This window comes from Archocentrus centrarchus, unplaced genomic scaffold (genome assembly GCF_007364275.1).
Source record: "Archocentrus centrarchus isolate MPI-CPG fArcCen1 unplaced genomic scaffold, fArcCen1 scaffold_55_ctg1, whole genome shotgun sequence".
NCBI classification, from domain to species: Eukaryota; Metazoa; Chordata; class Actinopteri; order Cichliformes; family Cichlidae; genus Archocentrus; species Archocentrus centrarchus.
The window spans coordinates 581,834-600,052 of NW_022060277.1; the positions used below are offsets into that span (position 1 = coordinate 581,834).

An 18,219-nucleotide genomic window follows, 5' to 3' on the forward strand; every position below is an offset into this window, starting at 1 on the left:
AAGTGCTATCAGAGGGAACACTGAGCTAGAGACTGCATGGCAGGGCGAGGCACAGGAGAGGCATGCAGCTGCTCTGACCGCTGATGTTGATGGTACCACACTTACAACACACACATTTGTAACACAAGCTGTTCTCTTAAGACAAACTGAGTTTTCAACTCCACCACATGTTAGTGACGACAAGCAGTGATGGAAAACCTTATTTTATCACTTTTATATAATAATGAACTGGAGGAAATATAACTTTAAACATTTCCCAAAAATGTTTAGGCCAATATTTGACCTCCGAGGGCCTCAAAGTAGTTACACCTGAAGGGTTTGAGCCTGACACCAGTTATTGTCTTATCAGTGGAGACTACCAGCTGGTAACACACACACACACACACATACACACACACACACACACACACACACACACACACACACACACACACACACACACACACACACACTCTCAGGGTAGTTATAGTTAACTAAAACTAAACTAAAATCTAGCTGAAATGTTTTTTGTGAATTTGGAAAACTAACTAAAAATAAAATAAAATAAAATAAAATACCATCATCCTCCTAAAATAATGGCCTAAGTCATTTTTCAGGTTTTCAGAAAACACAAAAACGATGAATTAGGCAAAAAAATAAGATTTTCGTTCAGAACAAGTTTATGACAGTAAGCTTAGATTTAAGAGGGTGATGAACTCAGTTTGTTAGTTTGGTGGAATTTGTCCTGATGACTCTCTGATGCACGTTTACTGAGAGAGTCGTGGGGGGCGGAGCCTATCCCAGCATATACCCTCCATATAATAATAATAAAACTAAATGTTTTCAAACTGACTAAAACATAGAAAAACTGGAAAATGCAAAACTATAATAATACACATGACACACACACACAAACACACACAAGTTTAGAAATGAGTGCTTTGCTATCATAAGCTTGGTCTGATCAGAACATAAATGAGCAGCTAATACCCACACTCTCACATTTAGGAATGAGGTGACAGTGATATTTTGAGATATGTGAAACTTTTACGTGTTCTGCCAAATTCATGGATAGGTGACGGATGCGACTGATTATCACCTTAACCTGATGACCAACAGGAGCAGACGGGAAGAAGTACAGTGCTCTGCTCCACTGAACACCAGGTCAGAGAGGAAGATCTCACCTCAGCTTTGTTCCTTAGGTGGTAATGAAGGAATGCTGACTGAGCTCTGCTCAGAGAAGTAAGTTTTATGAGTCTGTCATTTGTCTCATTATGTCCAGTGTTATGTTTTGGGGCTGATGTTGCTAAGGTTGATTGACTGAATCCCATCTTATCATCTAAAGTATGATGAAGAATCAGATGTTTCAGTTTAAAATGGATGTTTTGTCTCTGTTTTGCTTCTCATAACTGTGTCTACACACTGCTGTTGTGCTCTGTATTGTTATTTGACCCCTTTGCAAAGGCAAATTCATCTCCTGGTTTGGCAGCTGTAAGAACCACCAGATACATCAGCTGAAGGATCACGGTGCCCCCCCCCCCCCCCCCCCCCCCCCCCCCCCCCCCCCCCCCCTCCCCTCGATGCTGGATGTATACAGCGAGTGCTGCATCCGTAGGGTGTCAGATATCCTAAGAGACCCCTACCTCCCTGCTACCATCTGGGAGAAGGTTCAGGAGCATCAGCTGTAGATCCAGATGACTTTAACACTACTCACTACTCAGTATGAATGCTGCTGGCCTTATTGCTGTTTTTATATCTTAGTAAATTCATATTTTAGTTAGATTGTTTTTAACTTTAGTTGAACCTCTTTGCACTGCTTCATTCTAGGCCAAACACCTTTTTGTTTCTGTTGTACCTGCAGCTGCAGAAATGACAATAAAGAATCATGAATCTTAAAGGTCATCACTGAAAAACAAAATAAATAGATTAGAGAGCAAACAGTTGAAAAATGAATGCACTGATCAGCCAAGAGCAACACCAAAAGACCCAGGAAGCAACTACAGTACCAGACTTACAGTATGTCACACAAATAACTTCACAACATCTACGGCAGAGCACTCTCTGAGAGTCAGGCAGATCATTATCTGAGTCTACCATTAAGAGATGCTTTCATGATATAAAGTTAGTGTGTACAAGTTGCAAATCACTCAAGGATTGGACTTGGCTAACAAACATCTACAGGAGCCTGCACAGTTCTCTGGGTTTCCTCTGGACAGATGAAACCCAGAGGAGGAGGAGGAGGAGGAGGAGGAGTAGTGGTACCAGAATGATGAGAAAAGTCGGGAGAAGGAAAGATCCAGAGCATACCAGAGCATCCATGGAGAGCATGGTGGCATCAGTGTTATGGCATGAGCAAGTATGGCTGCCAGTGGCACTGGGTCACAAGTATTTATTGATGATGTAATTGCTGGTAATAAAAAATAAGATCCTGAAGTGTGCAGGGTTATCTTCTCTGCTCAGGTTTCCAGACACAAACATAAATGCAAAAGCGACCCAAGAGTTTATCAAGGCAAAGAAATAGAAATAGGGTATTCTTTTAATGGCCAATCACCTGATCTCAGCCAAATGAAGCATGCTTTTCAGTTATTAGATACAAAAAAAGACCCACGAATAAGCAGCAACTGAAGGTGGCTGCAGTAATAAATAATAATATAAAGGCCTGCAGAGCATCTCAAAGAAGGAAGCAGTGTTTGGTGCCCATGGGTTCAAGATTTCAGTCACTGACTGCAAAGATTTATAATTGCCTTTGAAAATGGAGGACTAACTTCTAAACAGTTAATGCAATTATTTTAATTTTTTTTTGCAAAGCCCTTAAATTAAAGCTGAAAGCCTGCACTTCAATCAGATATTAATAGTTTGGTTCAAAGTCCACTGTGGTGTTTGCACAGTAAATGATAAAAATTAAGTTAAGAATACTTTTGAAGTCTTTATTCTCTGTCGGTCATGTTGAACATTATGTTATAATCCCATTTTTAAGACTTTATTGATCTTTATCAGCAAACAATAATTTGGCTGTTTGATTTCTTCATTGAAACATTGTAACAAAAGTATTATAAGAAATAGCAGCATGGCCGTGTTGAGCTCAGCGCTGTTTCACTGATGTAACAGTGAGCTTTGTCAGCTCTTCTTTAACTCTGTGTCACTTCTCTTCATTTGCTGACTGGCTTCCATCAATCTTCTGAAAATGGGATTTTCTCCAAGTCCTTGACATTCATATGATAAGTGCACTGATAGGGAGCTCTCAATCACAGAGTGGAAGGAAAACAGCCGTCCTCTGTCTTAGACAGTTTAGCCAAACACAAAGACCACCACAATCCTGCTGTTTCCACACTGGACAAACAAAATAACACCTGAAGTGAAACATATTTAAAAGTAGACGCAGATAGAAACACACAGAGAGAATCAGCAGGTCAATAAAAGGGCTTCTTAGTGTTTTAACACACAAAAATCAGACAAGTGTAACTTTTCTCAACCTTTTTTTGTTCTCCAGTGAACTAAACTGCACCCATGGCTGAAGTAACCTGCTGGGCGGAGTCCAGGCTAGGACTCGTGTGGTGAGCTCCACCACCTCCAGAACCGTGGATTGCTCATGAGTCCACTGTTCAGCTTTTTGGCACACCAACACACCCAGAGAGCAGCCAGTACTCCAGTACTGGTGATATTCTGATCCCTGCTGAATAAACACTGCTAAACCAATTTTATTCTAATAATTATTTCTTCAGACTAGGCCTATAGCAGCATAACTAAGGGAGGATTCAGGGTCACCTGATCCAGCCCTAACTATAAGCTTGATCATAAAGGAAAGTTTTAAGCCTAATCTTAAAAATAGAGAGGGTGTCTGTGTCCTGAATCCAAGCTGGGAGCTGGTTCCACAGAAGAGGGGCCTGAAAGCTGAAGGCTCTGCCTCCCATTCTACAAGGGTGGTCTGAAAAGTTCATAGGCTGACCATGATGCAATGGTCGAACTTGACCAAATGTGTTTTATTTTTTTACATTCTCCCCGGCGGCCCACACACTTCTTCCATCAGTGTTGCAGCGCCTGGATTCCTGTGGTATAGATGCTCTCATCCTGACCCTCAAAAAAGTCCTCAACAGCAGAGATGACCTCATCTGATACTGCTTCCCAGCCAAGTGTTTTTTTCATGTTGGGAACAGAAAATAGTCAGATGGGGCCAAATCAGGAGAATATGGAGGGTGATCAACCAGCTCAAAGCCACAGTCCCACACAGCAGCCACTGCAACCACAGACTTGTGTACAGGAGCATGTCATGGGGACAGCAGCCTAAGCAGGGAAGCACAGACCTCCCTCTCCCCAGCCACCTCCACCAGCTCATCCGGGGGGACCCCAAGGCATTCCCAGGCCAGCGGAGAGATATAATCTCTCCAGTGTGTCCTGGGTCTGCCCCGGGGCCTCCTCCCAGTAGGATATGTCCAGAACACCTCACCCAAGAGGCATCAGGTGCAATTCTGTCCCACAGGTTTAATGAAAAGGTTTTTATTTTTTTATTTTCTCTCACTGCTTGTTCCCAGCAGAACGCAGCTGTGCTGGTGATTGTGAACTGCTGGTGGTGAAACTGGTCTTGGAAGAGTGGAAGCACTGGCTGCAGAGGGCTGAACAGCTGTTCATCGTATAGGCTGACTAAAAAAAACAAGTGTCTGAATGCACACCAACTCAGGTGGGCTCCTGGAACACCAAGCCAGACACCCTCTCCTGCCTCTCCTCTCACCTAAAGAACCATAACCTTAACCTTCTGGTCAGAGAGTGTGGGAGCACGTGGGGGCATGTTCTGTTTGTGTCTAGTCATCTTATTTATAGATAGATAGATAGATAGATAGATAGATAGATAGATAGATAGATAGATAGATAGATAGATAGATAGATAGATAGATAGATAGATAGATAGATAGATAGATAGATAGATAGATAGATAGATAGATAGATAGATAGATAGATAGATAGATAACATTAAATCTGTTTACAAGGTAGGATGGTGCTTATCAAATACACCACTGAGGGGTAGCCTTTAGAGGCAAACCTATAACTGGTGAGTGGTTATAGGTGAGTCCCTGCATGCCAGTGAAGCAAAAATCATTTCAATGCTTAAATTCCCTTTAAAAACAACAATTTGATCTTGTCACAAGATGCACATATTGTGATATAAACCAAATTATGAGAAAGTGAAAAACTCTGTTAGTGTAAGGAAATGCTTGAGGAGCTGGCGCCAGAGAGGTCAGGGGTCAAGTACCTGCAGGTAGCCCCTCCCCCACTCACTCTCACTCTTCACTTCAAAACTGAAAAAGAGGAAAACATCATGTTATCTTTTCAGTCCCTGAGGAGAGAGTCTTTTTTGGTTTCAGTTACTTTGTTTAGGCCTCTGCTGAGTTCTTCATTCTTAATGAGACTCTCCTCCCAAAAGAACCTGAAAAGAAATGTTGCTACAGACAGTTTCCAGCCACCAGACATCAGTGAACTGCCACAATGTTTCTTTAAGCCTTACCTACAGCTGAGCAAACGTAAAGCACCCAGCACTGTTATACACTAGTAGGTGCTACACAGAACTGTCTGAATCTCTGTAGTGAACTCTGCTGTCAGCAGGGGGCAGTGTCAAAAATATTTGGAACAACCATGTTTTTGTTGGACCTTTAGTTTAACATGATGTAATGGAGGAGACAGATGTCAGAAGTGTTTTGCTTGTAGTGGATTTTTTTAATTGTTCTGGGGGGTCTTCTCTTTGTGGGGAAATCTGTTGTCAGTCCCTTTCACACAGACACCAGGGTGGAAGATAAACCCTGAATTCTCAACTACTAACTAATCAGAAATGTTCTTAAGATCCATTTTTAGAATTTACTAGGAACACTTTGAGAAGGTGTTGCCACAGGGCATCATCTTGGCCTTGGTAGGTCCGATCAAAAAATACTTATGAGTCACTTTGGGAGCCAATGAAGAACTCATTTTGTTGTTTAGGTTGGCTAAGCCTCTTCAAGTTCTCATTTCCAGGTTTGCATGGAACTGGGTTTTTTGTATATATATTTTATTGAGCATTAACATCACAAAGAGTGTACATAAACACAGGCATAGGGAAAATGTCCCCAAAACAATGCTCATATTTTCCTTTTTTTTTTTGAAAAAGAAATAGAGATTCCTAAGTATAACCACCCACTAACCCACCCATCCCTCCCTTATATTAACACACAGGACACTCACCCATTCAAGTAAGATGTTACAATAATTAAAAGAAGAGTATTTATACATATGTACACACGCGTACATACACATTTGCATACATATATTAAAAAAGAAAAACAGAAATAAAACAAAACTGTGCACAAACACCCGAAAAGAACAAATATACATGAAGACATGGAGGAGAGCAGACTGCTGGATGGTACTAATGAGGCCTGGTTTGAAGTCCAGCTAAGTGTGACAGTACTGGATTCCAGACAGAGAAGAACTTGTCTCTGGACCCCCTAAGTGTATACTTAATCTTCTCCAACTGTATAAATTGCATCAGATCACTCAGCCATAAGGACAGTTCAGGTGCGTTCTGGGATTTCCAGTGTAACAATATTCATCCTCATGCAAGCAAAGTTGTGAAAGCAATTATGTTTTTATGCTTCCTCATTGTAGGGTTTCTCCCGTCTATGACACCAAATATAGCTATTACTGCACTAGGTTGAAGGTTAACATCAAGTACCTCTGACAGTACTCTAAAAACCCCAGACCAATAGGACATCAAGGATGGGCATAACCAGAACATATGGGTTAAATTAGCAGGGGTGCTCCAGCATCTGTTACAGGCTGCATCTGTGTTAGGGTATGTTTTTGCCAGTCTAGCTTTGGAATAGTGAATATGATGTAGAACCTTGAATTGTATCATGCTTAATTTAGCACAAGATGAACAGTCATTCACTCTTTGTAGGGCACTGATCCAGATATTCTCCTCCAGGTTCTCCCCCAGTCCCCTTATCCATTCTGCTCTGATGTTTTCAAGTGTTGGATTTTATAAAGAGGCTATCCAGTCAGTTATTCTTGAAATTAGTCTCATTTAATTGATGCGTTGTTGGGTTGAAAAGCATTCCTAACAAATCATCTAAAGCACACTCCGAAAGTATGTTTGGTAAGTTAGGGTCATGGCACTGAAGAAAGTGGTGGACTTGGAAGTACCAAAATAAGCTGGACCGAGGGAGGTTAAACTTATCTGATAAGTCATTAAAACTTGCAAAAACACCATTGATGTACAAATATTTAAATATATGAATGCTTTGTCTTTGCCAAAGAATAAATTCAGAGTCTGATCCTGCTGGAGGGAAAAGAGGATTATTGTGTATAGGGCTGGTGTGAAGAAAGCTACTGAATCCGAAGTTCTGTCTAAATTGAAACCATATCTTAAGGGTATTTATGATGACCAGGTTGCCAGTAAAATCTGATATAGAAAGGAGGAGGACTGGAGGTGATGAGGGTGCTGAGAGATGTTGAGGTGCAACACGCGGCTTCAAATGGGCACCAGTCCGTGTCAGGAGAGTGGAGCCAGTGGATGATTTTTTTAACATTTGCAGCCCAATAATAATGACAAAGATTTGGTAGGACCAGGCCACCTTTTGATTTAGGTCTCTGTAACAGATCTAACTGTACTCTAGGTTTCTTTCCATCCCAAATAAATGAGATAAAGGCTTTATCAATTGATTTAAAAAAGGATTTGGGAAGATAAAGTGGGATACATTGAAACAGGTAAAGCACGTTTTAATACAGCTCACTTTTCCTGCTAAGGATAGGTGGAGAGTTTTCCATTTCTGCAGGTCAGATTTGACTTTATCAAAAAGTAAGCAAAAGTTATCCTGATAAAGCTTCTGCATCCCTCTTATTATATTTATACCCAAATTCTTAAAGCCACTTCTAGACATTTGAAATGGTAGGGCTCCATCCTGTATGTGAAGTGCCAGGTCGTTTATAGGGTAGCACTCACTTTTGTGAAAGTTTAATTTGTATCCGGAAAATTTACCAAATCTACTCAGAGCATGGATAATATCAGGTACACTCGAGACGGGATCTGATACATATATCACCAAATCACCTGCATATAAGGATACTCTGTGTTCCTCATGCCCTCTGTAAATTCCACTAATTTATGGCAATGATTTAAGTGTAAAAGCCAAGGGTTCTATGGCCAGTGCAAATAGTAATGGGCTGATGGGGCGTCCCTGACAGGTGAATTTGAAAGTGCCCCAAACAGCTTTGTTTCCAAGAAGATGGAGCACTGTGTAAACTGTCAATAATGACAAATTGCAATAATCTTCTTGAATAATTTAAACCCTGATGTTAATTGAAAATTCTCAAAGACAATATATGAAATGTTTTTGAAAACTTTCCTCATTATAAAGTTGATGCCAACAACATTGTAACAGTTGTTCCAACAGTTGGGATTATGGCACTACAGCACATCATGATGTAGGAGTAACACCAGCTTTTCTCAGGACTCTGCAGTCCTCAGACAACTGAGTAAAGCCTGTGGTTCAGTAGCTTGCAGAGCCATCTTTAGCAGCAGCTACATGAAGTAATGTTTTTCTGTATGATTTCACTGGCCTCACATTTTTGGGAAGGAATTTTGGCTCATTGTTCTTCACAAGGTTGCTTCAGTTCATTGCGGTTTACTGGCATGTGTTTGTACACAGTCCCACCACAGCATTTCACTCAGGATGAGAGCTAAACTTTGACTGGGACATTGCAGCGCCCTGATTCTTTTCTTTTTCAGCCATTCTGCAGGAGATTTACTGCTGTCCTTGGGATCGTTGCCCTGTTTCACGACTGAGTTTTGACCATGGTTTAATTGTCAGTCAGATGGCCTCACAACTGACCAAAGATTTTTGGTTGGCTAAGGGACTACGAGGTGTCCAGGTCCTGTGGCTGCAAACTAAATGCAAATCATCAACCCTAAATTGTCTGTGCTTGTCAGTTAGTATCAAGTGTTTGTGTTGTTATGCTGTGTTTGTGGCACTGTGCATTATAGTCTAACATGTCCACTTGGCTTTCATGTGTATTCCAGAAGTCTTGTGCTTTGTTTAGAGGCACGTTTGCTAACCTAAGCTGCCATGTTCTGCCTGAAGAGAAGCTGCTGTGTCTCAGCAGCCCTTCCAGACAAGCCAGACTTTTTCAGTCTTTTTCTGAGACCTCAGTTAACCTGCTAACTGAGGGCTGTAGAGTCTAAGATGCAGCTCTCAGCTTTTTGCAATGTCTCTGCTTTGACCTTAAAGGTGAGTTTGCTGGAGCATCCACTGCTGTTAACACATACCTGAATGCTCCAGACCATCAAACTGCCAAGACTACTCTTATAGAGGTGATCACAGTTAATCACGTGTTTAATTAGCTTCACCTGGCTACTGATTACCCTTTGAATTCCTATGGAAGCAGAAAAGGTGTTCTTTTTCACAAGAATCTATAAGAAGATGCCACGTAAAGCTTTAACAATAAGCAGCAAAATCTTAAAGTGAATCAGAGTCCTCCATATCAGTTGTCTGCTGAAGCATTTTATAAACAGCATATAGGAGTGTGTCCAGTTAACAGAGCACTTCTGTACATGAACATGTGGTTTCTGAGGGTTAAGCTAATAATAATCTATCCAGTCCCAGTCCACTCCACTTCCTCCTCATCACAAGGAACTGAAGAATAAAGCTGATGTGGATTCACCAAAGGCTACTCTTTCTCTAATGGACACTTGTGGCTCCCTTAAGAAGTGAGTCTGTCCCAGTGGATTCCCATAATTTGGTTTTGGTGATTTCTTCCTTCATAATTAAATGAAGCTTGTTGGGTTTTTGTTTTTCACACTTTATTAAAGATTAAAGTTGGGGCCATGCCTGCTTTAATTGAGAGGTAGGTCGAAATAGGCTGTGAGCTGTCTGCTCGGCTTCAACTCGGCTAATGGGAGTCATTGAACTGGACCTCTGGACATGTTTGTGGTGTTGGAGCATTTTGATGGTTGCTGTGCAGTTCAGACTGCCCAAGAAGACAGGAAAGAGCCTTTTTCCTCTACTTATATCTCACAATAACAACTTTAAATTACTAAATGTGAAATAACCCCATTTTGGCTGCTCTAGGGTCACCACAGCATATCTTCTGCCTCCATCTCCCCCATCCCAGCATCCTCCTGGTAGTGTGATGGTCCGGGGCTGCTGTGCTGCTTCAGGACGACCTGCTGTCATTGATGGAACCGTGAATTCTGCTCCCTACCAGAACATCCTGAAGGAGGACGTCCACCCATCAGTTCATGACCTGAAGCTCAAGCACACATGGGTTATGTACCAGTACAATGATTCAAAATGCACCTGCTAGTCCACCTCTGCATGGCTAAAATAAATTGGGATTTGGAGTAGCCCGATCAAAGTCTAGATGTAAATCCAGTTAGATGTTTTGGAATGACCTTAAACTGGCCGTTCATGCTTGAAAACCTTCCAATGTGACTGGAATCAAACAACCCTGCAAAGCAGAGTGGACCAAAATTCCTCCACAGTGATGTGAAAGCCTCATTGCCAGTTATTGCAAATGCTTAATTGCAGTTCTTGCTCACAATGTGACACAACCAGTCATTATTTTTAAGGGGCAATTATTTTATCTCACAGGGCAGGAAGTTTGGATTCCCCTTAATAAAAGAAAAATCATTTTAAAGTTGCATTTAGGATTTATTTGAGTTATTTTGGGCTAATTTTTAAAATGTGTTTGGTGATCTGAAACATGTAAGTGTGACAAATATGCACACACACACACACACACACACACACACACAGTGTGGACCACAGTTAAGAGCTTTATTTACAACAACAAAGCGTGAAACAGGGAGGCAGAATTGGAGCTGAACTTAACACTGGCAGTCAGGGACAGGCTGTAAAGAGGGAGAGGCAGAATTAGTGTGGGCAGGAAGAGTTGGCTGTGGTTATGGCTGGTTGTGAGTTTAACAGCCTTACTCGAGGCATTTCCGGGGGCGGGGGTGAGGGGTGCTGGGGTCCGAGGATGCAGACGCAGACGCGGTGGAGGGTGGGCAGGCAGGTGAGTATCCGAAAGGAGCTGGTTCCTGAAGAGTAGCGGAAAGCTGTGGGTTCGGAGAGGGTCCGGTCCGTGAGCCGGGAGATCCACGTGGCGAGGCAGGTGAGTGAACAGATCCTTAGTTGAAGCACTGAGAGCAACACGACAGGCAGGAATCACTACAGACCAGGGACGGAGCACAGCAAACTGAGGTGATCCAGTTCACCTCCATACGGGCAGCTACGGGCAGGCGGAGAACTGCAGCCGCGGCCGATCGTAGATGAATATCCCTCTGATGACACGCAGGTCTGCGGGCGAAGACGAGACATCTGCCCACCACTCCACCGGAAGAGGAAAAATACAGAAAGCACCTCTGACCCTGACAGTGTCCTGTGAAAAAGCATTTGCCCCTTTCCTTATTTTTAGTAAATGTCATATTAAACATAATACTAAATTACAAATTAGACACGCACAAAGAAAGGAGCGTGAGAAGACCGCCATACCCTCGAAAAATTATAGAGTTGGGTGCTATCCAAGGTTTTGTCTCCCAGACGAGCAAAACATTTTTTAACAGAGAAAAACACATTTAACAACATTTCCTTATATTAGCGCCAGTGATCATACAAGCACATAACAGGAGTTTGGCCCTACAGTGCAGTTCTGAGGAGTGACAGGAGCTTATTTAGACACGAGGGTATACACTCAGTTATTCTACCTGTGGAGCTTATGCTGTGTAAGGAGCCGAGAAATCAATGCTTCTTTTCCATATTAGTGACGTGTTTGTTTGTTTGTTTGTCATCGAGCTGTTTCTTGATGAGTCGGTTTGAAACGGTGTCACTGCTGTTACTGTCAGAGATATGAGGCCTGCTGCAGCCTCTGGCACTCTCTCACTCCGGTTCCTGTAACGGAAACCTTTCAGTAGAAAACGCTCGGTGATGTTCGCCAGCATGCGTTCACATTTTGTATTAAAATTATTTTACTCTGTAAATCACTCGAGTTCAAAGAAATCGACTCGGAGTCTTTCTCTGGATTTTTTCTTACACATTTTCTTACATTATTTCCAATGAATGACTTTTTCCATGAGTAAAACAGAAACTGTGTTTTCGTGCAGGGTTGCATATTAAATCCGTTAGGGATGACCTTCTAACGGATTTTCTTTGGTCAGCTCTCGGTGCTTGCGGTTCACAGCGGTCCGTTACTGCATTTCATGGCAGCAGTTCAGCGCCTTTCCCAGTCCCTCATGCTCATTATTGGACTTTGAAACGAAGAGCTGCGCTTCAGTGTGCAGGTAGACTGCCATACATTAAAATTTGATGTCGATCAACTGGCCAGTAGAAACTCTTCAAAGGTATCAAATATTAATACTTTATTGTCCCATGTTAAGTAATTAAGTCCCAGCGGCTTTTAGGAAGAGAGAGAATCAATGTGCTGAGAGGTTTAATTTTTCATTTAATTGATGTGTTGTTGGTATATTTGTGGCTTGAAACAGCGCATGCAGAATATAACAATGCTGTATAATATTGTTATGATCTACGATTAAACAAAGTCACAGCCATTTGTTATGGTACAATAAATATCGCCCTAATTTAAATCCGCGCAGAGTCATTGATCATTTCCGGAATCATTAATAATTTTAATAAGTGTAATAATAAGGCCCCATTTGTTTATGTTAACTTGAATTGTAGCCGCGTGTGCAGCTCTGTGTGCTGGAGCCATGTCATCACTCTAAACATGAAGTAATAATTTCGACACAGCAACAAAGGAGCAGTGATGATAGATAGATAGATAGATAGATAGATAGATAGATAGATAGATAGATAGATAGATAGATAGATAGATAGATAGATAGATAGATAGATAGATAGATAGATAGATAGATAGATAGATAGATAGATAGATAGATATCCAGCAGGCCGTATAAAACAGTGACGCTGAGGCCGTAATGTAGGAAATGCTACTTGGTAAATTTTCCTATTCTGTTATTGCTATCTTAATATGTCCTGCAGCTGTAGTGAGCTCAGCGTCGTGCAGCTGCGAGAAAATTACCAAAATTATGAATGTGATCAAAGATAATAATATTGTAAATAATAAGCTGTCTGACTGTTTTATTCATTGCTCCAACACAATTAACTGCCTGCACAACTACAGCAAAAAAGGGGGAATTATTATCCGTAACCTTCCGAGATGAGATCTTTTCCGTCTCGTAGTAGTTACATCAAATGTCGGAGTCGAGGCCATTTATTTATTATATGGTCGTTTGATTTTGTTTTTTTTACACTATATTCTCACTGCGGTGACGGAGAGGCGCTAAAGTCAAACATTTGTTCTGCCAGCAGTGAGTTACCGTCAATCAGTTTGATTCAAGTTGTGAAACTAAAGTTTCAGCGTGAAGTCCTGAAGGCCTGTGCGCTGTGTGCGCGCTGTTTGCGCGCTGTGTGCGCGCTGTGTGCGCGCTGTTTGCGCGCTGTGTGCGCGCTGTTTGCGCGCTGTGTGTGCGCTGTGTGTGCGCTGTGTGTGCGCTGTGTGCGCTGTGTGTGCGCTGTGTGTGCGCTGTGTGTGCGCTGTGTGTGCGCCTGCAGTCAGCGGAAGCAGAGATATCTTGAATCGATCGTGTGCCGCTATTAATCGTTTTATATATATATATATATATATATATATATATATATACACATACACACACACACACATAAAATGGTCTCATGGAGATAAGTAAGTAGCCTATTTAACCAGTTGAGCTTGCAGGCCTGAAATTGGGTCTTAACTCGCGCTGTCTATTTGGCAGTTTGACTGGTGTCCTCTGGTGTTGGGAGGGGAGTGTGTGTGTGTGTGTGTGTGTGTGTGGGGGGGGGGGGGGGGGGGGGGGGGGGGTCCAGCCTCGCTCTCCAGCAAGCGCACACAGAAAGATGCACACACATGAGCTGTCGCCCAGTAGACCGAGGAGCTCGGGTGGAAGTAGTACAAACGGCAGAGTTCAGGGAGCGGCGCGTGAAGCAACCTCTGTTCCTCACGCAGGAGCGTGGGGCTCGAGGGCCATGGATCACATAGGGATACTGGGGGCGCACCTCCAACAGCACACGCAAGTGGAACCCATCAGCTTCGGCATCGATCAGATCCTCAGCAACGTGGAGCAAAGCTGCATGCTGGGCGCCAGGATGCACGAGCCGGACTACGGACACCCGGTCTACAACAGCGGCACGAACGGCGGCGTCAACGGAGGCTTCACATGCAGTAACAGCGGATATAACAGCACCAGCAGCGCGTGCGGGATGTCTTCCCTGGGCAGTGCTTATCAAATGAGCATGGGCCTGAATATGAACGGTACTAACGTCAACCCTGCCGGGGTCATCCGTGTCCCTGCGCACCGGCCGCTGAGTGCCGGTAACGCTTCCATGCCTCCGGTGAGCGGGACCATCAGCAACTTGACTGCGCTCACCTTTCCATGGATGGAAAGCAACCGACGCTACACCAAAGACAGATTCACAGGTAGTGCATTTATTATTATTATTATTATTATTATTATTATTATTAATAATAATAACCAAGAATTATTATTATTGTTATTATTATTATTATTATTATTATTATTAATAATAATAATAATAATAATAATAATTCTTGGTATTGAACAATTGAACAATTTCTTTAAAGAGCGTGTGTGTGTTTACTGCACAGTCAGTGAATGATGTGCAAAATAATTATTGTTCTAAATATGTCTTACAGGCTGATCAGGTTCTCTCTGATTTTTCAACTCGATTGTTCATCGTTGAACATTTGAAATAATCCAGCTCACAGTAGTTTTCATTTAATAAAACAACTCAAAAGAAATAAACATCTACCTCTTCTCTGCAAAATGTGAATTACTTCCGTGTCATTTTGCAGAGAAGATCTCTGTCTGTGTGTGTGTGTGTGTGTGTGTGTGTGTGTGTGTGTGTGTGTGTGTGTGTGTGTGTGTGTGTGTGTGTGTGTTGTCTCTGCATGCTGCAGTCTTCCTCTCTGCGCTCCTGTAGCCGCTCTGCTTGCAGCCCGTTACTTTAGCGCTCGGTGAAGTCATTGCATTGTTTATCATATAAAACCATTAATATTAAATGTATTACCCGGTGAAACTATAATTCTATCTACTACTACTACTACTACTAATTCTACCTACTTTATACCTAAAGATGTGATTGACTTACTTAATGTTATTATAAGTGGTTTTGATGGGGGGGGGGCAAATGTCTGAATAAAATTATATGATTTAAACTGTTAAATTATGCACTTTGACTTTTGAATTGTGCGGTAGAAGCTCATTTATTTGGTAGCATTTATAGTGAAAAATTAGCTGCAGATTATTGATTTTTCCGGAGCTGCTTTTGTTGCTGCGCGCTCTCATTTTCTTGTTGCCTCATATCCTGCCTTCCTGCCCTGTCCTGTCTTACCTTTTCCTTTCCCGCCCGTCTGCCCTTCTTTCCCGTTCAGTGTCCCTCTCACCCCTCACTGTAACACGTCGCGTAGGTCATCCTTACCAGAATCGGACGCCGCCGAAGAAGAAAAAGCCTCGGACGTCCTTCACCCGCCTGCAGATCTGTGAGCTGGAGAAGCGCTTCCACCGGCAGAAGTACCTGGCGTCAGCTGAGCGCGCTGCGCTGGCCAAAGCCCTGAAGATGACTGACGCGCAGGTCAAAACCTGGTTCCAAAACAGACGCACCAAATGGAGGTAAAGTCTGCGTATTTTATACACACACACACACACACACACACACACACACACACACACACACACACACACACACACACACAAGTAATCAAACAAAAGGCGCAGCGATCATTCGGCCTTCTGTATCAGGGGCTGTGGCTCATTCGGTTCCTGAGGGATGGTTCCCTTCTGGAACATTATCTGGAACATTATCTTCTTGTGTTCTCACTATATAGGCCGCAGAGAAGTTATGTAAGCTAATTTTACTGATATAAATACGCTGTGCAAAGTAAGAGAAACACGTTCAGACAACAGTTATTGCAGGAGTGTGGTGTTTGCGTTGGTGGACCTAATAAACTGAATAATGTATAATCTAAAATTGGTGACGTGTCTGCAGCAACAGCGAACTTCCTCCGATTTAACGAGGCCACCGGTCATCACGGCTGTCCGAGGCAGGTTAATTGTTTTATCATTTAAGGAGACAGAATATTTGAAATAGGCCTATATAAAATAAATTATTATTCATATCCTGTAAATAAAATAGCAAATGTTGTATTGCTGTAGCTCTGTCTTGCATTATAGAATAATGTTTTAAATAAATCAAATGTAAGAGTCGTGTCCGTTAATAAGACGATATTTAATAGACATGGACGCTTGGAGAAACAGGAGATGTAATCAAATAAATTGCTTAGATAAATAAAATAAATTCGTAGAGCGCCCATATTGTGTAAAATGTATTTATCAGTCTGTAGAAATTATTTCTGCTTGTTTCAGAAATAATCGTTTTTCATATCACAGAAAAAGTCGGAAAAGCTTTTAATAAAATGTTCCTATTTCAATCTTCTTATTATTAATGCCCACGTTTGAAAGAAAGTGCATTACTTTGAACGGTAGCGCAGCATGAAAACAGAAAGCTCTCCGTGTGTCAGAATCCTGTGAGGCTGTCACGGTCTCCGTTATTCCTGCAGGCGGCAAACGGCGGAGGAGCGGGAGGCGGAGCGGCAACAGGCCAACCGGATCCTCATGCAGCTGCAGCAGGAGGCCTTCCAAAAGACCATCAGCCAGCCCGTGACCCCGGACCCGCTGTGCCTACAGAACAGCTCTCTGTTTGCCCTGCAGAGCCTGCAGCCTTGGAACGAGAACACCGCGAAGATCAGCAGCGTATCGGCCTGCGAGTAGAGCCAGCACCGCCCGCTCCGGCAGGGTGTCTGAGGGACTGCTCGATAGCAGAGGAGCTGGCTACAGCTCAGAGGAGCTCCGTGAAAGGCCGTTCCCTGCTCCCACTGTCACCCATCTTCTGTCAGACAGACAATGAAGCTGCTTCAGACAGAGTTACTCCCTCCGTAACGGGGGCCACAGTCTGAGGTGGATCCTTCGGTGGTCCGGAGTGAATCAGCCCTGCAGACACCACACAGCAGGCTTTGGAGCGTAATGATGAACAGTGTGCTCCAGAGCACAATCAGGAAAGACTGGCATCAGTGACTTGTATTATAGTTTCTTAAGAGACTAAATGATTCATAAGCAACGTATTTTCATATGGCGTGTGTTACAAAAAGAAAATGCCCCTGCACCCGGTGCGTGTCCAACCCGGTCTCAGGGCCCTTCGTGAAAGGCTAATCATGACTTTAATCTATGGATGTGTGCTCCTCCCTGAACATCAGTCCGCTCTCACAGGTAGTGTTTCAGAGGTCAGGTGAGAGGCGTGATAGTGACGTCAGCCTCACCTTCAAGCCAGAGCCGGAAGTTCGACTCCTGCTCCTCACAGGTTTCCGTCATTTTTAAATGCGTTAATAGTTACAGATGTGTTTGGTTAAGGCATTAAAAACTACTTGGTTATCTTTAGAAAATATCAAATACAACCCCTGTCACATCTTTAAACATCAAATAGAGTTTCTACTGGAATGCTTTACTAACAAATTCATGCAAAAACAACAGCGACAAAAAAAGTCCTCCATTAAAAAATAGATTCAGTTTTCATTTTCATTTCACAGCTGCCGTGAGACCGGGGGGGGGGGGGGGGGGGGGGTAATGTTTATTAACAAGACTTTTTACTCACTGCAAAATAAAAGAGCACTTATTTCAGCACCTTTCTATGAATTAGCCTCAAATATGAGATCAATAACAGCAAAGCAGGAAATCAGCACGTCATACTTTAGGTCAGGGATCCTCACATCCAGGCTTCAAGAGCCGGTGTCCTGCAGGTTTTAGATGTGTCCCTGATCCAACACACCTGAATCAAATGGCTGAATCACCTCCTCGGTATGCAGTCAGGTTCTCCAGAGTTCTGCTAATGACTTCTATATTTGACTCAGGTGTGTTGAAGCAGAGACACATCTAAAACCTGCAGGACACCGGCCCTCGAGGCCTGGATGTGAGGATCCCTGCTTTAGGTGGTCAAAAAGCATCTGATCAATACAGCATATCACAGAACATATAGAACATTTCATGGCACTTTAAAAATACTTTTCACCACAGTTTAGCACGTGTCACATTTTGTTGGACTCTTCTTATAGACTGTATTTTCCTGACTCACCTCAGAGCATCTCAGACTGTCA

The 18,219-nt window shown here is 42.7% G+C and overlaps 1 protein-coding gene across 3 annotated transcripts; it reads left to right on the plus strand.

Moving 5' to 3' along the window:
• Positions 1 to 11,028: 11,028 nt before the first annotated feature.
• On the plus strand, positions 11,029 to 17,668 carry tlx1 (T cell leukemia homeobox 1). Of its 3 annotated transcripts, XM_030725467.1 has the most exons (4): positions 11,029 to 11,112; positions 14,002 to 14,472; positions 15,448 to 15,685; positions 16,633 to 17,668. In XM_030725467.1, exons 2-4 carry the CDS (start codon positions 14,022 to 14,024, stop codon positions 16,841 to 16,843), a joined length of 900 nt encoding a protein of 299 aa, XP_030581327.1. In that variant the 5' UTR covers positions 11,029 to 11,112; positions 14,002 to 14,021; the 3' UTR covers positions 16,844 to 17,668. The 3 variants fall into 3 exon arrangements, with proteins under 3 accessions (XP_030581327.1, XP_030581326.1, XP_030581328.1); XM_030725466.1 differs by lacking the exon at positions 11,029 to 11,112 and having other exon boundaries at positions 13,913 to 14,472; XM_030725468.1 differs by lacking the exon at positions 11,029 to 11,112 and having other exon boundaries at positions 13,913 to 14,472; positions 15,484 to 15,685.
• Positions 17,669 to 18,219: the final 551 nt, after the last annotated feature.